Raw genomic sequence first — 24,228 nt, 5'->3', positions numbered from 1 at the left:
AGGAAGACCAAACTAAGGTATGATATTAGACATATTATTGTTTATTTAAAAACGCGTTTGAAAATATTTATGCTTATAATTTAGCTATCAGAATAGAGATCACTTCTACAGTTGGAGCTAAAGACGCCGCTTAGAGCGGGATCAGTGGATATCAAGAAAACAATACACCGTCCAAGCCCTTGGAACTTTGCATAACTAGTGGAATATCTAGTCAGCAAGTTTGAGTCTATTTACTTGTTAGAGTGAAATCATCGTCTTAATGCTTGAAAGTTTGAAGAATGGGAAGATGCATTAAACTGGATTAAACTGATAAGCTATAAGTATTCTTTTTCTTTAGTTATTGAGCGTTTTCACAGCGGAATTAACTTAACAAACAATTTATTATCACTCTCTCTTGTTATATCATCCAACATGACAACGGTGTCTTTTGTTATTTCATTCTCTTGGGAATCATTGAAAACCAGCAATAATAAGTCCCAGCGAAGATACCCTTACTACTTCTCGTAAGACTACATGAAATGGCACTATTCCGTAATAAACCTAAGGTTGCGGTTTTTTGGCGTGTTTCGGGGGCTTGGGTTAGGGTTAGGGTTTGGGTCTAATGGGTTAGAGTCCTTCATCGCTCTGCTCGATTGCTTTTCCTGGAACAAATCCATGGATGGCCGAGCGAGCGCACGTACATGTACCTTGAGACCCTTGTTTGTTTTATTCCACGGAAAGCTACGTATTGACTTTATAACATTAGTATACACTTGTTATATCACACTTTATACACCCACGGCACATGCTTAGAAGAACTAAAGTCGAGAAAAGAGGCGTAATGAGTTTGAATTTAGCCCAACTTTCGAAGATTAAGCCAAAATGTACGTGCTCGTAACAACGAGAATGAGCTGGATTTTTTTTTTTTTTCTAATTTTTTTTATTTTTTTAATTATTTTTATTTTTTACTCAATACGTCTAAAAATAGCTATAGTAATTGTGTTGCTATTGTGTAAGGTGGAACTTGACGGTAAAACTATCAAAGGACCTATTGGCTAAATATGGATTGACGAGAAAAGGCACAAAACGTCCTTCAGTCGAAAATAAAGTTATTGTAAGAGTTTGAATAAGACTCTTGAAAGCCATTTTGATTGCAAGCAAATTAAGAGCATGGTTAACTTGTTTGAAAAAAATGATTTTAATTTATAATTCTATTCTAAATTCAATCATTCTCTTTTCAAAGAACGAAGTGACAATGCTCAGTGTCTCCAAACAGAAAGGCGCCGTACTATAGCTTTCAAATTTAGCCTCTCTTGGGTATCGAAGACAATAACAACTATACTTCAAGAGCTTAAAACAACAGACTCGCAGCCCGCCATGATACATCGGGTCATGTTTTGATCTTCAAAAGTCTTTTCCAACAAGATTTAAAGCTTAAATGTCGAACTACACAGTCGCTGGCATAGTATGTAGCCCAAGAGGTGACATGATGACGCTGTTGTAAGATATTGGCGTATTCTTTTGCACGAGTATCGACATTGGCCACTACTGACTGGTCCTAATTAATTGGCTCCAACAAGAAAGGTGGGTAAAGCCGAGTAGTTTTTAAAAGGCGTACTGAGCTTAAAGTTCCTTCATTCTTAACATCAAAATAAAAGGATTTTAAGACTTAAAATAATTCTTTTAAGACCGGCCATTTTACAGGTCAAAGCTTAAAACTAACGAAGGTGCAAACCTAAAAACCATCATCTCCAAAAAATGTAAATTTTCCCACGAATAGATATTTTTTAGATAAATTTATCTCATATGCATTCTACTTTACGTGCTATGGTTGAAGTAAATAGTAAAGGCAGGGTTTTAGAAAATCACTAAATCTTCTTAAAGACATTTAGATTAAGAAGCTTTGGTAAGCTGTCAAAGTTTGTTGCTTTTGTTATTTTATGAAATTTTTCTCCATCCATATTTTCTTTTGAAATTACGCTTTGCATTTATCGAATTGAAAAAAGACAAATAGTAAAAGAATTCATTTATAATATCGCTTCCATGTTTTGCTGAAAACTTCATAAAAATATTTCAAAAAACAAGTTCTAGAGAATTTTAGCATCGTCCACAATTGAGCATGGCAAAAAAACTTTTGAAAGCAATTGTTTTGAAATCTAGGACTAATAAATAAAGTTTTTACTCAATTCATTTTGAATACTTCTATAGTAAAGTCGCTGAATTAGGCAAGAATTTGGTTTCATGTTTCACCATTTTTGACAACATGCCACTAGAATTACCTGCAGATTAGCGCTGTCACCAAAATCCTTTTTGTCGCCAAAAAATAATAATAATTCTTTTTCATTTTTTAATAATATTTATTGAAAAAATGTAAAAATTCTAATGTTTTGTTATATAATTTAGGAACATATACACCTTTTGCCGTTCATTAACAGAAAATGTACATTCATTTTTCATCAACACCACAAGTAACATCATTAGCGCGGATCAACTTTCAATAACGATATTTGAATATGCGTGTACATTCATAGGCATCAATGGACAATCAATAGCACGTTTGTACATTCATATGCGCGGAATGTATTTTCTTGTACGCGAAATTCAACTTCAATAACACCAAATGACAGACAATTGCATTTATGGACAATCATTTACCCAAAAGTGAAAATTCATTAGTGCTATTAGCATAATCATTGACAATCTATAACGCGCTTGGACAATCATGAGGATCAACGTTATATTCTATAGCATGGTTCGACAAACATTTGCATGATTCGAATGAACAATAAGAGAAATAAAACAATCATTAGCGATTTAAAAAAAAAAAAACTATTTTAGCCTTCAATTTCTTCGCCATTTATACATCGTGGCAAATACGTTTGCATATATCTGAACCACTGATCACATTTAGCGATAGTGATGGTTGCCACATTTCTCTGGAACCCTTCCATTAGCAACTGCTTTCTGTAGAGACCTAGAGCAATCCCTTGTCGTCTTGCCTCAGCCCAATAGTTCGTATGTTGTTGGATCCTCTGAACGGCTGATGTCGGCTTTAATTGCTGCTTTAAGTGAGCTAATTGCTATTCTCCTACGAAGCCGCTATTATGGAGGCAGTTTCCTGAGTTTTTTATATGTATTAAAGTGATTTTAAAAAAAACCCGCTAATGATTGTTTTATTTCTCTTATTGTTTATTCGAATCATGCAAATGTTTGTCGAACCATGCTATAGAATATAACGTTGATCCTCATGATTGTCCAAGCGCGTTATAGATTGTCAATGATTATGCTAATAGCACTAATGAATTTTCACTTTTGGGTAAATGATTGTCCATAAATGCAATTGTCTGTCATTTGGTGTTATTGAAGTTGAATTTCGCGTACAAGAAAATACATTCCGCGCATATGAATGTACGAACGCGCTATTGATTGTCCATTGATGCCTATAAATGTACACGCATATTCAATTGTCGTTATTGAAAGTTGATCCGCGCTAATGATGTTACTTGTGGTGTTGATGAAAGTACATTCAAATGAATGTACATTTTCTGGAACAGCAAAAGGTGTAATATGAAGATTTACATAACTAAACAATAACTCGTTGATGGTATTTGTTTGTGTTTCATTCGTGTTGAGTTAATGGGTTTTTCTCGAAGGGCTTCTCAAGGTACTTGAACAATTACGCTCTTCGTGGTAATCTCTCTTTTGTTTAGCTAATTCCTACAATGGAGTTATTTTAATTCTTGCTAAAATAGAAAAAGGTGACACTGACCGCTTTCGGCATATCACTTGATGTACTAAGCTGTTTAAACTTTTCGCTGGCAAATTTGGTCAACAAATGCGTCAGGATCGTTTTTGGCAGAGACAAAGTCAAATCATCAAAAAAACGCACGTAAGTAACTCTGTTCTTCATCCAGAAACCTCGCCACGCTCTATTGATTATCATATATTTTGATATTTTAAAAACAAGAACATTTCTTTAATGATAGGACTAAAAGAAGTCAGTTGAAAGAGTGCCGATTTTAATTTTCTATACATTTTTCTAAGTGTAGAATTTTTAATAGGATTTTAAGAAATATGCAAAGAAAAGCGAAAGCGTTCCAACACGAAAGCTCTTAATTCATTATTTTCGTTTTCATGCACTCTTGAATGGTTTTTCGAGTATCTTAGATATAAAATCCATCACAGCAATCTTGGATAAAGTGGTTCTTCTGGCTGCTCGATATTTGGATAAAAAAATTCAGTCCATGCTCTGATATTGGTTTGAACATCTGAGCTGATCTAAGCCAGGACATGGCTAACTCACAGATCCAACCCAGAAACAACCTCTGGGCTGATCTAAGTCAGGGCATGGCTAGCTCACAGATCGAACCCTGAAACAACCTCTGGGCTGAACAAAGTCAGGGCATAGCTCACAGATCAACGCCTGATCTAAGCCAGAGCATGCATGGCTGGAAAGACTCTAGAAAACAAAAGACTTGACTCCAGCTTGATTCCTTGCACTAATGGATCACTCTACCTTCTTGTAAGCGCACGATCTGACTGATACTATGAAGAAATATCCACAGTACTTCCACAACTCATTGCTTGTTAAGATGTCGGAATTTAGTAAAGGTTCTCATGTATAATAGAGATAAGACTGAATAGGCATAGAGGGCTCAGCATTTATCGACTTTAATAATGGTGAAGTCGCAAATAATTCGTAAATATTTAATGTGATATTGGTTTACATGTCATTTATTAATTTCGTTCGTTCGTTCGTTCGTTCGTTCGCTCGTTCGTTCATTACGTGTGTTTTCTTCTAATCTCGGTTCATCATAAATTCAGTTCACAAGCCGAATACTCTGGTTAATCAATTAAATGCTTTGTTTAGATCCAAAACTTGACCTTAAACCTGGTCATTCTACAACTTCAAGAGCGCCCTACACATGTTTATAGCGAGAAGCTTCTAAAATTTCACAACTAGATAAAGTATTTCCATAAAACCCTCAATGCCAAGCTTTTATCTTCTCATGTTGAGTTGTTTGTGAGTGATCTCTTTGTGGCTTTGCTCCGGCTTTTGCCCTTTGGACTATATAATGCTTTCATCGCAAACCACTGGCACATGAAACCGGAAAACAAGCTCTATAGTAATAATAATAATAACAATAACAAAAATAATAATTATAATTTTTATTATTATTGTTATTGTTATTATTATTATAATTATATATAATTGAATATATAATATAAATGTGATTGGGAGTCCGGGAATCCAACCCGAGACCCCAGATGTGAGAGGAAAGTGTAGTAATTGTAGCTAATGGCTCTCAGCAGTTTTGTTTAGTGCTTAAAGAAGGTCAGCTCTCTTCAGGCAAAGTTCTAGAAAGTCTTCTACTCTGAGTTGGTTTGACAAACTTCATGCATGAATTAAAGAAAAATATCTTTTTGTTGGTTTATATTATAGAAAACCAAATGCAAAATAAAATTATACATACTTGGCGGTTTTATTGCCATTCTTGGATACTTTCTCTCCAACATTTTGTCAGACTTTTTCTCCAGAATAGCTAGTAAGCCTTGCGCGGGGGTTTTATCACTTCCCGTGGGCCACGATATTTCTGACATGCTGCGCAATAGATTATTTAAAATGTTTTAAGTCGAATTCTCGCAGATTCCTGTCTAAAGTTTTCTGGCTTTGACTGGATCTAATCATTAGATTGAAATATATCGAACGTATAAACTCAATCTTAGAACGCGTTGGCATTTCATTTCATTGTGGGACTATTTTAGGGGGCATTTTTCACAGATTGCGTCTATTTCGTCCCCTAAAGGCCGGTTTAGACGGTACGATTTTCGCCTACAACTATCGTATACAACACGCACCATCCTACGACTCGAGTCGTAGCGTTTTTCCTCAACCTCGTTGTGCGTGGCTAATAAAGCTAATACTCCTTCTTGGTGACAGAAATATTTATTATTCAAAGATCTAGATAATCGTATACAATATGAAAAATCTTCTTAGCTTGCAGACAAAATATTTTTAAAAAACAACATAAAATCCTTTTGAAAAGATCTAAGGTTTTAGATTCAAGTTGAATTATACCTTTAGTGTTTTGACCCATGATGCAATTCGGTGACAATATCTCAGTATGACCCTCCCTTAGAGCCCTCAAGCAACATTTCATTTCGAAATAGATTGATCAAGATTTTAATTTAGTCTATTGTTTCTTGTTTTGATATCAATAGCCTCCAGCCTCTAAATAGATTTAAACTCCTTGATCTTTTTTATAGCTTCAATTTCGTGCAGTTGTTTTTTGTTTTTTTTTCTTTTTAATCTGTAAAGTATTGTGACACCGAATTTTTGTTTGCTGGCTGCTGCGCCAAAACACTTCTTTAAACGGTTTTCATCTTTCTTTCAAGTCTAAAAGATAGATAGTTGAAATCGTTTGGAAATCTTTGTTTGCACGTGAAGTCATAACCGCCATCTTGGATGGATTTAACCAAAATAAATGTCAATGAATTCATGATCATTTGTAATATCATCCAACATGGCCGCCGTGTGTTTTGTTTTTTCACTCCCCTACCAGCAATCCAATCGTCTTAGCCGGTAACGATCAAAGCTTAGAAATTTACTGAGGTTATTAAAACACTAAAAACAATAGCTTAGGAGGCAATAAAACGGAACTTTAACAGCGCAAAATCCAAGCAGTTATTCAAAACAAAAAAACCATAAATTTCAATCACTGGCATACACTTTAGATTTTGTTCTCTGATTAAAATGAGTCGTTCTCTGATGCCATACTTAAGAAAAGCGTCACCGAAAGCTCTTCGAGCTTCGGATTTTATGAAATAGCTAGACGACAATTCCAAAACAATTTTATATCGGGTCAGATTTCATTTAAAAAATGATCAAAGATAAGGAATAAAACTCATGTTTTAATTTTCGTTTTTCTTAAAATATCAAAGTGACCCTCGATAATCGATACATCTTGCGTGGCTCTCTAGAATATCGTTATTGTTTTTCTGCAGAATGAAGAATCGTTTTCCCATTTTATAATAGTCAAGTTTAAATGTCACTATCCCTTGTCTGTTTGAAGTCCTTATCATAAATGAGTGAATGATATATTAAGGAAGTATATTTGATTCGTCAAATAGTCCATAATTGAGAAAATTATTCCGTATTCAGTCAGAGGATAACAGAGAAAGATATCTCGAGTGACTGAGAAGCTTGGAGCCTTACCGCTGCTTCACAACAAAACAGAATTCTTAAATCGCTGTTTACTTAATGAAGATAAACATTCATATCAGGTACGTATCAATATTTTTGATGTTGTTTGTGAGCAAAAACTTCCCAAAGGGAATGTTCACAAAGTGACGGTTGTACTTCCTATATATTTTAAGGGAAACTCGCTGAAGACCAGCTTTAAGTCCTCTGAGTTTTAAGTTACTTTTTAAAAAAAAAACAAGAAAGCGAACATTTTCCCCTTTATGGCTGACCAGATCTTTTTCAAAATTCGATGCCTCATTCCTCAATATATAGAATTTTTTTGCTCTATAAATAATGGCAATGGCTCAAAAAATATAAACTCTGCTTTTCAGAACTGAAGTATAAATATAAATAATATAAAAATAAATATGTACGTATTCAGTAATAAAAAATGGATCAAAACAAATAGTAAGGATTTTGAATACGTTCATTTCCGTTTTGCTTGATCATATATAATAATTTGTCTTTTCAATATAAGCTGAATAAATACTCTGTCGACGCAGGGGTTGTTTTTTTAAATTAAAGGTATTTTTTCTCTCTTTCTTTTTTTATTTTTTATTTATTTATTTATTTATTTGCTGTTGTTTTTTCCTTTCTCTCTCTCTCTCTCTCTCTCTCTCTCTCTCTCTCTCTCTCTCTCTCTCTCTCTTCTTTCTTTTTCTTTTTTCTTTTTCTTTTTCTTTTTCTTTTTTTGGTGTGTGTGGAGCAAAAAAACTCGTTCGCTTTTATGTATACCCCAATCCTAATGATTACCTACTTTTTTCCTTATATAATCCTATTCACAAATTACTACAAATTCAAAATTCATCAGCAAAAGAAGACAATTTGGCCGGCAGCAGAATTTAGTTGCCAATTGATATTCACCGCGTGAAATTTGCATTCAAAAGTGAACACAAGAACCTGAGTTGGTATTAAAGGATTTACAAGAGAGATTTAAAGAGGAAAACTAAAATGTTTTGTAAAGATCATGTCGATCCATTTTATTAGAGAATGTCGTAATTATGAATGCGATGCGAATTCGTGAATATTCCGAATGTATAAGGATTATTTTTGAAAATCTCTGCCTACTTTAGACGAATCCTGATACGAGTATATGTCACTGTATATGTATACTGATATGATCACAAATAAAGGCGCGACAGACACTTGTACCGGCAATTAACACTAATCAAGACAAGATTCTCTCATCCGGCTGCAGAAAACTGGCCGAAGTAGCGAAGAACACCGCGTTCATTCTTTAAGAGTAGTTGAAAACTGCATGGTTAGATCAGCTTTGTGGATGCCATGCCATTCGCACCCCCCCCCCCCCAATACACCCCCCCCCCCCCCCCCATACACACGCACACACATACACACATTTAATTCCTTACCCCTACCACACCCCATACATGCTTATCTATGCTCAACAACGATGAACGATGCGGATCGATGAGCTAGTCACGGCATACATTTTTGTTGAGAAAAGCTTTGATTCCCGAGACTAATTAATTAAGCCAAAACCTATCAAGAAGTGTACATCAAATCCTCTGCAAATATCCGTAATTTTGTTTTAAGAAAATAATTTTTCTTGGAAAATATTAACGATAAATTTAAGAAATGAATGGAATTTGTCGTTTTATTACCATTACATTTCGCAGGCAAATTTGGAATCTCTTCGATAGATATTAATGATTATTATAATGATATTACTGAATATCGATAATATTCATATCATCATATAGGGAAATAATTCCAAGCATACACACCACAACGATTGAATTGAACGATATGTTTCCGAATTCAAATGTAAACGTGTCAGCTTTAATTTGACAATATTTTTTTGTGATATTGGTGAAAACGAAGCGGATGTTACAAACTCAAGTGGGCGGATGAAATATTTGTCTAGTTGATCCGAAGGGCGGTGGATTTTAAATGACTTAGATCACGATAGCCAAGGTATGACTTGAACATGGTTTTACATTCTTAGTTTGCTCCGCCAAAGTAAAGGCTCATGGTTAACGTAATTCTACCACTACCACTACCACTACCACTACCACTACCACTACCACTACCACTACCACTACCACTACCACTACCACTACCACTACCACTACCACTACCACTACCACTACCACTACCACTACCACTACCACTGCCACTGCCACTGCCACTGCCACTGCCACTACCACTGCCACTGCCACTGCCACTGTCACTAATAATAATTATAAGTTAATAATAATTTAATACTTATATTGCGCGTATTACATAGGGAGATGCTCACACGCGCATTACAAACTGATTAAAATAAGTAACCTAGAAATATAAATTCTGATCTAAACATACCATGTGGACCCGTTGCATCAACCCCAAAGGAGCGCAACCAGGAGGCCACTGCCACTGCCACTGCCACTGCCACTGCCACTGCCACTGCCACTGCCACTGCCACTGCCACCACTACCATCTGACTATACTAAATAGTACTTCCACCACATCCACACAACGATATTAACTAAATGTGATTAAAATTCCCTATATATTATTTAACGTCAAACCACCTCCTTTTAGGTGTAGTCCATAATATCAAATATAGCACACAGCTATAATATCAGTTCCTCTGCTCTCTTCACACTCATTAGACGACCTGGCACATCACCAGACGTCTGTCTAGAGTACATAGCAATTCATATTTATCATATTCTTACTAGCGCTGTTGTCTATCAATAAAAGGATAAATAAAAAAATCAAAGAGATTTAACAGTAAGTGGCTCTTTATTCATTGGAATTCGAATTCGAATCGTATGAGTTAATTTATGCGAAGGGAGAAAAACCCTCTAAGCACAGGAGAGAACAAACAAGCATTTAATAACATCTGAAATAACTGGTATTCTCTACAATCTGATTGGCTCCCAGCAGTGCGATTTAATCACAAATTGCACTCTACTCAGTTCAATTATGAATTATCTGTGCTAGATATAACATAACAACAGGGAGTCAGTTCTTAAATCACTTGGAAGATCTCAATTTAGTCAAGTCAAAACGTCTAAATATTTCTTAAAATAAAGTGCACAAGCACTGAGGCCGCTTTTATACTGTAAACCTCTTTATAATCTACGTATACAGTTTTAGAGAGCTTTCAAATCATTGAAAAAAAAGTTTTATTTATCGTTTCCTCCTGAAAATTTTGTGATAAACCGCCTTTGTATTTTACATTTTTAAAGATCTTTGGAATCTTTGAAAAAATATTATAGATTTTTCGCTAAAAAGAATTAGACGTACAGTCAATAATTTTGCTCTACGTTAGTTCCCTAGCAGGTAATTAATTTCGGCTTATTTGTTTATCTTCGAAGGGGTCTTCTTGGACCTCTAATATTATCGTCACGTGCAATATCGTAAGAATGGTGAGTCTACGCATGCGCGTGACCGCTGGAATAGTGCTACTGGTGGATGGATGAGGATGTGACGGACGGACGGATCGATTGATTAATTGAGTGAATTTATACATTATAGTATAGAGGCACGGTTAATATTAACATAATCTCCTTAGGTTTACGATATATACGGCTACATATTGGTATTGGCATAAATCAGTCATCTTTATCTCAAGTCATTTTATAAACTCACATATTGAATAACGAACAGCTCATTTGAGATTCAAGTCAACACCTTGCTGCTTGTATTGTAAACATAACGTTGACTAACCTTGATGTTGAAGGCGAGTAGTATTTGGTCTCGCCTCTTGGGGGAAAACACTCGTAGTTCCAGTTATAAACACGCTGCAATATGAAACATACTCTGTAAGAGAGAGAGAAAAAGTAATTTTGTTGTTATTTCACACTCTTGGTTTCGCTGGGTGAATTTATAATCGCGTTGCGCAAATGAAAAATGAAAATCTTTTTAATCTTTTCGCGCCCCCGGAACTTCGGTTTTCTCGACTCAAATTAATTCAATTTACGCTTAATCCTGATTCGACTAATCTGCCGCCCGACGTATAGAACTCACTTCAGTGAGATCATAATCATACATGCATTTTGTCAGAGACATAGAACGCTGATAGACCCGTGGCTTTTTTCTTTGCAGCTGAGCTCGACGTCGTAGGATACCAGACTATTGGGATTAGTATGTCTGTCGAATCGCTTATTCCAATGGTTAACAGATGGCTCGAAGGAGTTCATTCAGCCATGGCTATCAACTCTGCCAGTCAAGATGAATCGAGTGAGGTAGGACATTACATTTTAAAAATAATTTTCTTTTATATTAGTATTTATTTTCGAAACAGAAAGAGTCTATGAATGTATGTGGTGATGGTCATTGATGTTTGTTGGTTGAATCTTGTATGTTTGAAAGAGTACGTGCTGGGTTGTGTTTTAATGTTCGTGCAGTGGTGCGCTTTCTTGACTGTGTTGAATCTGCTTGACTTAAAAGACTCGGCAAGAAATCGAAGAAAAATAAAAGTAGGGAAAGGAAAGAGAATAGGAAAGGGAAAGAAAAAGAGGAGAATAAATGAATAAATAAAAATTGAATGGAAAGAAAATGGGAATGAGAAAAGAGAAGGAAAGGAAAAATGGAAAAAGAAAATAAAGGGGAAGGGAAGAAAAATGAGAATAATAAAAGTAAAAAATAGTAAAATGGAATTGGAAACAAAAAGAGAAAAAGAAAAAGGAGAATGAGAATGAGAAAATGAAAGAGAAAATGAAAGAGAAAATGAAAGACTAGAGAATAAAACAAAATTAAAAGCAAAAGTTAAGAGGAGAGAAATAAAAGATATGGAGGAAAAAAGGAATAAGAAAAATAAAAATAAGAAAAGAAAATTAAAAATAAAATCAATATATATGAAGACTACGAAATAAATTCTGAAGAAAATTCAATACTAAAAGCTAAGCCACAGTTAACAAAAGACATAAGAATTCATTATCATGAATAAACGAGATATCGAACCACTACCTATACAAAATCGACGCATTATCGGCTCAATTTCCTTGTTTTAATCTCATGAAAAACGGATGTCCTTTATACAACACCTCCATCAGGAGAAACCATTGGTGTATGCCAAGTTCACCAGCAGGTTGTTTTATATTTACTTCATATTTTAATTTAAACTGTTATATTCCATTAACACGCAGCCTTTATATAAATATTTTGGTAGTTAGATCTTTTTGTTTTTATTGAATGGCGATGAATCGAGAGTTTAAAAAGAACAAAAAGCTTCATATCGTTTCTCTTATCTCACGTTATTGTTTATTTTTTCAATGCAATTTTTAAGTGATCGATCATAACAGTTATATATAGAGAGGCTTTGCACCATCACGTGATGGCAGCCATGACAGGAGGCAAACAATTGCTTACTATCAATCACGTGACATTTTGGAGTTGAATGGGGGGCAAACAAGCGGTTGACTGGGGGGCAACTAGCGGATGTTAAGTCAAAACATGTCAAAATAAGTCCTCAAACTATTGCATTTGACTATTTTCACGACATCAAACCAGAAAACAAGAGATCAAAACAACCTCCAGGATTCTACAAGCCATCAAAAAAGAGCTATTACCGGAAGTGACGTCTATTGATAGCAACCTATAGCTAGTCGTTTTTCCCTGGGAAACTGAATTCTTTCTCATGTAAATGGCTAGTCATCACGTGATGGTGCAAAACCTCTATAAAACCTCTTATGATCCGATAGATAGCTGGTAGTCTTAGCTCGACGCTCAACCTCTTTACGACCACTTCCGACCACCAATTTATGAACTCCATCCTATCCTAATCCTAACAATTACCGATAAATTTAATTTATTGATTCCAAGTAATCTCCGAGGCTTTAAATGGATACTCTTCAACTTCGACCACCTGTGCTCCCAGTTTCAGCGAATCTATTTGCCTGCGGATACTCTTATTCAGTTCCTCTCATTAATATTCTCGTTCAACGTCCTCAATACATAGACCCCTTTCAGCACGTCAGAATGCAGCTTAGTTTGGAGGACACAACAATAGGTTTCCAATTATCAGGGGATTGAAATCCTTTTGTTTTGTCCTCCAAATTAAACTCATTTGACGTCTTTGAAGTTTGGTAAAGCGAGACAAATTTTGGTAAGATAAAAAAGGCATGTCTTGCAAGTTCCTGTCACGTCGTCATATTCTCATATTCTACAGGATATCTTCACAATGATTTGTATCCGGCGATTAGTTCGATTGTAATAAGCCCGTTCTCTGCGAGAAATCGCGCGGCGATCGTTCTAAAATTTCTGACAGGGAGTGAATCCGGCACTTCTTCTGTTCTTCTGTGTGAAAGAAAATATCTGATTCACTGTGAAATTAAAACCAAAAAACAAAAAAAGTTTAAATTATTCGCAAATGAAAGCAATAAAAAATATACAATTTTTTTTTTCCTTCCGTTATTGAAGACAGAGTTTTATATACTGAATTCGTGTGAGACGGAAAAGGCCGTGATGAAAGTAAGTGTCTATCAGAGGATACCGGATACAATTATTTTTAACAGACTCTACTTTACCCAAAATAGCTTTTTCGGTTAAATTTGACTTGAATCCCCGTAGAGAGTGCGATGCTATTTTTAAATAAGAACATCTCATCCTGGACAAAGTACAGAACAATACTGACAATGTTTTGATCAAAAAATAATTTTCAGTCGTCGAGCGGAAGTAACCTTCTTGCGGTGGAGCAGAAAACATAGAAGTACAAAAGGAACTCTTTTTTCTCATTCAGAAATAAAAATGCGTTACAATACACTATTCACACACAACAGAACAGAATACTTTACTAAAATTCTAGATATAAAAATATAAACTCAGTGTATAAAACATGAAAGCTGTTGTTAGTTCTTGCTGCTTCTGCTGCTTCTTCTGCTGTCGTCGTTTCCTTAACTTACAAATGTGCTGATGATGTTTGGTCCCATTTATTGTTTTGTGTTTAAGTTATTGTCGTTGCTCTTCAGACGTTACCGCTACTGCTACTCTCTCTCTCTCTCTCTCTCTCTCTCTCTCTCTCTCTCTCTCTCTCTCTCTCTCTCTCTTTCTGTCACACCGATTCCTGCTCCCATAGAATTTCCCCTTCGCACCTATACCAACCAACACACCTGGGCGGAACCTAACTTACTCGACTCTATCAGTTACGATTAGAATAGAGCGCAAATCATTGCCCACCAGTTTAAAAAATACTTCAGTATTTCTAGACTGAATTGTGCTCAGCTTGAATGACTGATCTTTACAGGAAAAAGACATTCAAAACCTAAATATATGTACTCGCACTCCTCAACTCCTCAAAGTTTTCTCCTTTGTCTAGATCTTTTTCCGCTATTTTTATCTGGCAAACAACTCAAACAGATGAAGGTTTAAAGACATCAAAAAAGAAAGCAAAATGACAGGAGGAACTCGACAAAAAGAAAACAAGAAGAAAAAAAATGCACCGATTACACATTATCGAACTCCACAAGCATCACAAAAAATCCACCTTTTTCTTGCTTAATTACGAGAAAATCTGGCCCCGTAGAAATGTCGATTCATATTTTATTACTCAAAATGAATAACTTTCAGCAAATTAAGTTTCATTCATACTTTGCTCATTGTATCATTATCAGCCTGAATTATCATCCAGTTCTATGACAATATTTACAAAGATATAAAAAATCTACAAATTAATTTATTTTTCAGAGTAACAATGGCTTCGGTTATTCCGTGCATGTGTAGTTTGTGTTTTCAATTGTCAGCCACAGCGTAAGCTGCTCTAATATTTATATCTTTTACAGGGATTTTTTCAGGGAAAAGATCTCTTTGTTTTTGAACGATATGAGGGCATATAAAAGGCATATTTATCGGGCGATATATATCGCTATTTACAATGGTAAATATATCAGGAGTTATTTATAGAAAGTGTGACCATCTTTCAAGCCTGGGATTCTGCCATTTGTCAGATCAGATGACAGATTTATGTCCGGGAATGATTTTACTTTGCTTATTATATTCTTCCATTACCTGAGCGCTCTACATATTGACAGCTATATTTAGGAAGACATTGATCAAAATGTACACAGCGCTCCGCGGGCATCAGAAAGGCAGATTGATTCACAAGTTTAACGATTGCTTGACCATTTCGTGCCCACAGGATGAAATAGAAGACGAGGAAGATGCTGAATTATCATCACCAACCTCAGACAAAACTGCAAGTACGACGCCGGATCCACGGTCCGGTCACGATTGCGATAAAAGAAAACCTTTCAAAAGTCGCTTTTTCAAAAGAACCAAAGAAAAATGCATCGACTATAACGATAATGTGGCTGACAGTACACCCGATTTACTGCCAAACATTGCTTCAAAAAGATCTCTCTCAACTGAGGATTTACCAAGAAATTTGGAAAGATTTTCTGGACATTATGACATTGAGCAGAATTCTCAGGAACCGTCGTACTTCTGTTACAGTCACTCGCACACAAAAAGAGATTCTTTTGACTCGACTGTAGCACAGCGTCCTTTTTCTCCATGTTCGACTTTAGCGGCTTCAGATCAGTTCTCCGTTTGCGAAGAAGACATCGTTCTAATGAGTCCACGGTTTCGAGGGATTTCCTCGCAGAGGCGAGCATCGGATGGAATGGTACAGCGAATCCCTGTTCAATGGACAATGCCGGAGTCCAATCATGGATTCTCTAGCTCATCCATTGATGTTAATGGTACCTGTAGTAGATCATCTAGTAGGCCAGCGACGCCTGCAACGCCAGTTTCTCCATTTATCAAGATAAAAGCAAGCGGAGGATTCAAATTACCCCCGCTTAATGCACCCAACCCAAGAAGGCCAAAATTACAGGAACTGCCATCGATTACTATATCTGAAAACAGTGGAAGTAGTAGCCAGGGGTCGCTGGAGTCTTTTATTGATGAGCAACCTTGTGCGGCACCTAAAAACCTCGAACAAACATTAATCAACACAGCTGAGGTAAGGCTTTTACATATATGTGATTAATTATAGAATACACAAGCCATGACTAGAGAATACATATGGAAATTAAGTGTTGGCATTAAATTTATCTAACATCACAAGCGCTGCTTTTGGACTTTCTAATATTTACATGGATGTATATGAAACAAATGGGTCGCTGGTTCGAGCCCTGCGGTCGCAACATGCGAATTGAGTTTGATTAATGTGTTGTTCTCTCCTATTCTACGAGGTTTTTCTCCGGATTCTCCGGTTTTCTCCCTTGTTAAAAATCAACATGTGAGTTGAGCGTTATTTGCATAGAATATTTAATGTAGTGGTAGTGCGTGTGAGTGAAAAGTGTCTCCAATTAGTGCGAAAGCGCTAGAACGACTAGACACTTAAATAAAGTGATTTATTTATTTAATTTTGTTAGCGTAGTGTTAGGAAACGGGCTTGGAAACGACACGCGGTTATTTGCGCGCGCAAAGTCGTATATAACGATGACAATTTGCAATTAGAAAATGAGATGAAAAAATGTTTTGCTGCACTTAAACATAAACTCTTTGTCCTTGCGCAAATAGATTAATTTTGTCATAACTCATTTAGCTTAAGTTTCACATCTCCAAGATCCTGTTTTTAACGACGCTAAAAACAATAGTAAGTTGCTCTGGATTATATAAATGGTCCGAATTCCACTTCCGTTGCGTCATAGGAAGTGGGCGCCGTCTCGGCAAATCTTGGTCGTTATATTTCCGCCAAAATTCGAGTTTTACAATTTTTTTACGTGTGAATCTTAAAAAAGTGCACCCTTAGTCTAGCGTTCGTTATTGCTCTTTCTCATTTCGTCATTAAAGTCTTACAGTTCGATATTCGTGTTTGACCATAGAGTGTGGAGCTTGACGATGCGACGTTGTAATGTCACAATGTGACATTGAAGTTTTTACCATACGAATCGAAACGGCCAAATTACAAAGCGCAAATGTAATACAGATATTATTGCACAGAAAGCTAAGTCTATGCAACTAATGCAGTTTTAGAGTTTATGCGAATCCAGATGTGTTCTAGTTGAAGTACATCCTTCAATTTTCATGAAAGGTATTACCATGCTCACGTGACGGAGGCCACGTAAGATGACAGAACAATAGAATTCCCCCTTTGCTCTGGGGAATTGAATTCTTTGTCCTGTAAAATAATTGTATTGTTCCTCCCATCCTACTGATGTCTGCCGTCATGGGATCGCGCAAAAACTCTATAGACTCCTTGCAGCACTTTGGAATGCAGCTCAATCTGGGGGACAAGACAATGGGTTCCAATTCTCAGAGATTGGAATTCTTTTGTTTTGTCCCCCAGATCGAGGAACTTTGACGTCACATGCAAGGGGTCCATTACAACCGTTTGAGTAAGTATATCTTTGGTTGAAGGACACCAAAACTCCAACTATAGAATTAATTATACAGTATGAGGAACAGTCATACCTTTGTACCAGAACTTGTGTTTAACCTTTTACCTAATTTTCTTGCAACCTCTGAATTTTCAATTGAAATTCCCCACCCATCCTTTCCCGGTATTTTATTCAGGAATCTTACAATTCAATGTCCTTAGGGGAAGTCGCTTTCCGCTGTCAAAAACGCGAAACATCTTCTCCAAAGGCGTCGAGGATCGCTTCCTACGGTCATGTCTGCAATACGCAACAGCGCTCTACCAATCGTCAAAGAAGAACATCCACATACTGAGGAAGAAAACAAGAAACCAGCACGTGATAAGCACGTTAACCTTCAGATTCCACGGCATAGGTTCCGTTCAAAGAGTCTGGACGGGCAGCTGGGCACTGCTAGTGAATGGGAACAATACAAGGTACAGAACAATATTTATTTAAGAAATTTGCCTGTAAATCTAGTTCCTGAGCCTGCGCTTCTAATGGCCAGCAGTGCTCCTAGGCATTTGTGCTGACCAGCAGGAACGCCGGCTCTGAAGACGAGATTCGAAACGTCTTTTCAAAGGGGGATTCATTAGAAAATGAGATAAGTAATAGAAATAGAGTTGGGATACCTGTTGTTTTTTTATAGAACGTGCATTCAAAATTAGAAATAAACAGTGTTCATATTTTGGGGAGTATTAATGTATGAAGTCTTGCGCGCATCCAAAGTTTCATTTATCCCGCGTTCTCTGCGCGCGCATTTACAAACTTTCTCTTGTTTCTCATGTTTAATTTGCGTGGAGAAATCTTTCATCAAACCATAAATACAGTGGTTTCCTAAGCAAGGATTGGCTAATTTTTACACATTTTTCTGGACAGTACAACATGTTTACAAAATTTCTTTGTGTTTTTATCTTTTTTAGGCGCGTGCCATGGAGAGAAGAGCGCAGCTCCCGTAATGCAACAACAAAGATCTATCATCATATCTAACTAAATGAGTTTATTTAAGCTTAGTGTGTTGAGTGGAAATTACCGTATATGCTGTTCGTTGCAGGATTTATTTCGCTCCAGTGCCCGCGCAGTCTTGCTAGCGTGGAAGAGTCTGGGCATCTGGAACCCAGGATTTTTCAATATTCGGATTCATTAAGCCTCATAATATTTGCGAATAATTAATGAGCGCGAAAATCAAGCATATTGGTCAGGTTTGGGACGACTATTACAAAAATAAGACGTATTGTCTATCGGGAAAAATCTGGAGAGTTACAATTGTGAAAAAATTATGCGCTCGTGCAAAGCTCAAAAGCGGTGTTGTAGAGCCAGACGAAGAGGACGTCGCATACCTATCTTCTCTAACCTCAAAGGCATCTGTCTTCCTGTTTACTATTCTCTGGGTTTCCTGTGGTGAACGATGAAAGAGGAAGACAAGGAGAGGGCACGGAAAAGAAAGAAACCCCAGAGACCTCTCATTTTTACTGCGCATGCTCGACGAAATGCCATCGAACACATCGATGCACACAGGTAGCCCAATAACAGCAAATTACTGAAAAGATAAACAGGAGTAAGAATATACGCCCTTGCACGAGGTTGCGACCCTCGTTTGTTGACTGAGACTCAAACCATCGCGCACAATAGTGTGTATAAAATCAAACGCATCTGTAAATATATGATTTTATGTAGCCAATCTATGAGTTTTACCAACCAACAAAATCAACCAAAGCAAAAAAAAAAAAAAAAGCATTCGATATCAAATGTCATCAATTGATATGAAAAGCTTAAAGGAAAAATTGAATTGATTATTCCTTTTTTGTTAACGAAAATAAACAAAACTTATTGAAATTATACTCAATTAATAAAAAGACATGCAAGCTGAATTATAATAAAATAATCATAATAAACTGTTGTCCAAGAACGTTCTATGATTCTCAGTTTCTATCCATCATCCATCCCTCCATCCTTCCCTCCCTCCCTTTTTCCCTCCTCCCTCCCTCTCCCTCCCTCCCTTTGTCCCTCCCTCCCTCCCCTCCCTCCATCCATCTACCCATCCATCCATCCATCCCTCCCTCTTCTCCCTCCCTCCCTTTTTCCCTCCCTCCCTCCCTCCCTCCATCCCTCCATCCCTCCATCCCTCCTCCACCCCCCATCCATCCATCCCATCCCTCCCTCCCTCCCTCCCTCCCTCTCTCCCTCCATCCACCCATCCATCCTTCCATCTATCCCTCCATTCTTTTGCTCTTGTTCGTTCATTCATCCATACCTTCATTCATTTATCTTTTTCTCGCTTCGCTTTAAAAAAAAACTCAACTTCAGATAAAGGATAAAAAGGGTATGGGTCTATACTGACAAACCAGAAATACTTCGTAGTAGGTGGTGATGGAAGGGAAGGGGTGGCTGAAGCGAGAGCAAGCAGTGATATGTTTCTACTGATATAGTGGTGGGTGCCCTGTGTCTTTGAATCCGCTATAAACTGGACCCAGCGCATGCGCATTCTCTATTTTTTCTTTCAAGTTTTCGCGCCATTTTGCTGTTCCTTCGATCTCTGGACATGAACTAAAAAAATATTCCTCCTGATTGCAAAATAAGAGAATAATTCTACAACTTATACACCAGAACATTCTACACATTTTTGCTATTCTTGGGATGGCCAAAGTAAATTTATGTAATGTGGAAATCAAAGAAAATCCGGCATCTTTTATCGACCCTCTGGAGTTTGAAATTTCCTTCGAATGCTCTGAGGAATTAAACGAAGGTAAAATGAAAAAAATCGTAAAATTATTTCACATTCCTTCTATATTTTTATAATATTGTCATGCTGTTTTAGTATGAAAGCTGCAAAGTTAGATTTAAAACTGTTTTTGGTAGCATTATAGAGGGTTTTTTACGAGAATTTGAATATACGTCATAATATTTCCTAGTAATGGCTTTCTTCAGTTCGCACACTGTAGCTTGTATTTATTTAAATTTAATTAAATGTCGCGTCTTCTAGATCGATCATCACTGAAAGTGCCATTAGAGTGTTTTTATATCTTGTGTTTTGCTTATAGTTTGATCAAGCCATGTTTTTGTACAATTGTACATAATCTTTAATAGGTACAAATGTGCACGCTTTTCAAATCTTAGTACAAGCTTTTCTATCTCTAGGAAGAGTACTTTAACAGAGTACGTTTTATATAGAGTATTTTGTAAAAGTCTGATTTGGAAAAAATGTATGTTTATTGCACTAGTCTTCTGGAGCAAGGACTAACCTACATTCGTGATGGATTATGATGGTGATGACAATGATGGCTAAGTTGATGATGATGATAATGATAATAGTTATGAAAATGATATGGCGTTGATGTTGTTAATATGCCAAGCATTTTCACAAGATCTTGTCCCAAGTTGCTTTCTGTCACCAGCCAATCACTGGTTGGTGCATGAATAACAAAAGCTTACATCACATGAAGTATTGCTATGTTAATGGTGATGATAATAATAATAAAATGATGATAATTAAGATGCTGGTAGTGGTGATTACTGCATAATGTACTGTACTTGTATCTCAAGAAATTAATCAAAGCAATGCTAATAACGAAAGAATTTTTAGCCCTAAAATTTTTGTTTGATGGTTCACATTGCTCTTCAACTTGTAGATCTTGAATGGAAGATCATCTACGTAGGGTCAGCTGAGTGTGCTGATTATGATCAAGTGCTAGATTCTGTTCTCGTTGGACCTGTTCCAATTGGCAGGCATATGTTTGTATTTAAGGTAATTTGATAATCTATATCCCCATATTTGTTAATAGTTTTAGGGAGATTGAAAATCCACTGCATGAGCTCGCAATGTTCAAGGTTAATGAATCCTTACATCGATAACTTTAATAATTGAACCTCCGAAATTTCAAACTAGATGTATGCTATATATTGTACAGTATGTTTTTTTTCACAAAAATGTTTTCATTTTTTCACCCCAGAGATGAAATGCAAGCATCTGCCTTTGGTTACCTAGTTGTATGTAATGTGAGATAGAACTTAAGTCTAAACCCACAATTGTCTATATACAGGCCAACCCACCAGATCCCAGCAAAATTCTGGATCAAGACGTCATCGGCGTCACTGTTATACTATTAACATGTTCGTATAAAGACAGAGAATTCATTCGGGTTGGTTATTATGTAAATAATGATTATGCAGATGTAGAAATGAGAGAGAACCCACCAGCAAAGCCAGTCATTTCGCAGGTTTGTGTTCCACTATTATTTACTATTCTGGTTCTTAGAGAGTTAGGGAGGGAGAGGAGGGAATGGTCAAACCTAAAATATAATACATACACCTATTTCGAAGATCCTTGTCGCACCAAGAGCCTCAAGTAACAAGCCAAGGCTCCAATGTCCAATGTCCAGCGGTTATCTTAAACCCTGCCTGTTAAACAAAGAAATGATACTCTAGGGAATAACAAGAGGTCTGTAATGAAAAACTCTATCTACAAGCTTCTTCATTTTTAAGTAACCGTATTTGCTTTTTATTTACAGCTTCAAAGAAATATACTTGTGTCTGAACCGAGAGTAACAAGATTTAATATCAAATGGGAAGATTGAGCTACAAAATACTGGGGAGAAGTTGTATACATGTAAAGAGAATGATGTGGGAAGAGAGTTGAAAATAATTGCTGCTCAGTGGCAGGACATAACAGGTGACATAAGGGTCAAACTGATCAACATGTGATGAGTCAAAGGGACAAGTCATGAGGACTGCCTAAGAGGCATTTAGATCGAAAAGTGCCAGTATTGGCCAGACATTCACCATTGACCATGCACTGTATTAATTATTTTTAGCCCCTGGTTGCAGTTCTAGGATGGGGTTGATTTTTTTCACAATGTGATCGATTTTTTTCACAATGTGATCGATTTGCTGAATTAGGCTAATTGCCCTATTTCACTATGATGTCACTGCTTGTTTATGTGGGGGATAGAATCGCCAAATCCAATAGAACATTTAACAAAATTTGCTCCTAGCGAAACAGTTTAATCTAAAATGGCCTGGTCTTTAGGTATAATATGTGTTAATGTGTACTTCTGAGCGTTTGCTGGCTATTCTACTTCTCTTCGTGGATTGATACGGGTTTTAGATTTGACCCCCTCCGACAACCATGATCCTTTGCGTTTAAACAATAGATTGTTTTGATGTGATGTCATAGTGAAATAGGGGAATTGAATATCCCACTTTAATATTCTGGTTCAGAGATCACATACTAAAAAAAATTAAAATCAATACCGTAAGGTAAACAACAGAAACAGTAACAGGGCTCAAAAATAGGTCAAGAGAGAATGTTATCTGGCCAAAACTGGCACTTGTCAAATTAATTGGCAAATGCCTCTTAGGCTGATCCTCATGACCAATTCCATTGTCAAATGTTGTTCAGTCAAATGTGACCAGTCATTGAACGGCTGTTATTTTTAGCTGTATCATTGTAATATTATTCATTTTGCTTCAAAAGATGGTCTCTATTCTGCCAATTTGTTAGTGGTCACTCAACCAAAATATCTTATAATGCTCACTGTGACATTTTCTAAAACAATTGAAAATAAAACAGTTATTTTATACTGCTACTAAAATAGCCAAGGTTGACACTGGTGGAACATAAAGATGGTAATGAAAAAAGCATTTTAAACTTATTTTGTTATGATATAATTGTGATATGATGATAGTTGTTGATGGTGCTTGATCTTTTTTAATGCTACTTATGTAAGAGTATAGTTGATGCCATAATGGATATTCTTTCTGACAGCCTTCAATATAAAAACCCTTTTCAAATTATTGAATCTCGTTCAGAGAATACACTTGAAACAGAAAGGACTTTGTGTAAATACTATTTGATTAAAGCACATTATGATAAATAACTCGTGTTCATCACTGGTCACTCTTCCCAAAAAAACCTTCAACTTTTATCAGACCTGACTGATCTAAGCCAGGGCATGGCTGGAACAGGATATGAATTTCAGCGATTTTACTGTGGAACAGGGTCAGGGTTCAGTGGGCTCAGCGGCACATCCCTACCCTAAATGGGCAAGAGTACCCCCCCCCCCCCCCTTCTTGGGCAGTATCTACCAGGTTATCACTTTTACAGCACCAGTAGTTACTGGCTTACAAATATTTCTTTACAATCACAGTAACTACTGGGTTACAACATCACTTTTATAACACCCAGCAATTACTGCAGGGCTGTCAACCCCCAATATATTCAAATCTGGAGAATTGATAGGGAAGGGACATGAAAAGACGTCATTCACTTTGTAACATTTGATGTGATTGGTTTATTTCTGACCAATCAGATTATTGCTTATATTACAATGGCCTGCTTGCAAGAACAGTTTATCAGGAATGTTTTCATTTTGTTAGCGATGTAAAATAACACTGTGAAAGTCGAATCTCACAAGAAATGGTGAGCTTCGGCGATTATCCGGGAGATTTGAGACTCTAATCTGGAGACCAGGAGATACGGTCCAAAATCTGGAGACTCCCGGTTTATCCGGGAGAGTTGACAGCCCTGTTACTGGCTTACAAATATTTACAATCACAGTAACTACTGGGTTACTACATCACTTTTATAACACCCAGCAATTACTGGCTTACAAAAATTCATTTACAATCACAGTAACTACTGGGTTACGACATCAAAACTTTAACAACACCCAGTAATTACTGGCTTACAAAAATTCA

At 36.5% G+C, this 24,228-nt stretch overlaps 2 protein-coding genes across 4 annotated transcripts; both read left to right on the top strand.

The window, feature by feature from the left end:
• Nucleotides 1-1,228: 1,228 nt before the first annotated feature.
• Nucleotides 1,229-19,389, top strand: LOC116290288 (uncharacterized). 3 transcript variants are annotated; one of them, XM_089030249.1, is made up of 5 exons: nucleotides 1,229-1,563; nucleotides 11,279-11,418; nucleotides 15,309-16,133; nucleotides 17,718-17,969; nucleotides 18,456-19,389. In XM_089030249.1, the coding sequence occupies exons 2-5, from the start codon at nucleotides 11,320-11,322 to the stop codon at nucleotides 18,489-18,491; spliced, it is 1,212 nt and encodes a 403-aa protein (XP_088886375.1). In that variant the 5' UTR covers nucleotides 1,229-1,563; nucleotides 11,279-11,319; the 3' UTR covers nucleotides 18,492-19,389. The 3 variants fall into 3 exon arrangements, with proteins under 3 accessions (XP_088886375.1, XP_088886374.1, XP_088886376.1); XM_089030248.1 differs by lacking the exon at nucleotides 1,229-1,563 and adding an exon at nucleotides 7,145-7,263; XM_089030250.1 differs by lacking the exons at nucleotides 1,229-1,563; nucleotides 11,279-11,418 and adding an exon at nucleotides 14,881-15,047.
• Nucleotides 19,390-20,029: 640 nt separating this feature from the next.
• LOC116290286 (histone chaperone ASF1) lies at nucleotides 20,030-23,408 on the top strand. The gene is made up of 4 exons (XM_031697291.2): nucleotides 20,030-20,278; nucleotides 21,162-21,277; nucleotides 21,573-21,749; nucleotides 22,041-23,408. The coding sequence occupies exons 1-4, from the start codon at nucleotides 20,170-20,172 to the stop codon at nucleotides 22,104-22,106; spliced, it is 468 nt and encodes a 155-aa protein (XP_031553151.1). The 5' UTR covers nucleotides 20,030-20,169; the 3' UTR covers nucleotides 22,107-23,408.
• The last annotated feature ends 820 nt before the right edge of the window (nucleotides 23,409-24,228 follow it).

This window comes from Actinia tenebrosa, unplaced genomic scaffold, assembly GCF_029948245.1.
Source record: "Actinia tenebrosa isolate PJP-AT-01 unplaced genomic scaffold, QUT_ActTen_1.0 PGA_scaffold15__27_contigs__length_11533743, whole genome shotgun sequence".
Taxonomy (NCBI): Eukaryota; Metazoa; Cnidaria; class Anthozoa; order Actiniaria; family Actiniidae; genus Actinia; species Actinia tenebrosa.
This window is presented reverse-complemented; position numbering and strand designations above follow the sequence as displayed.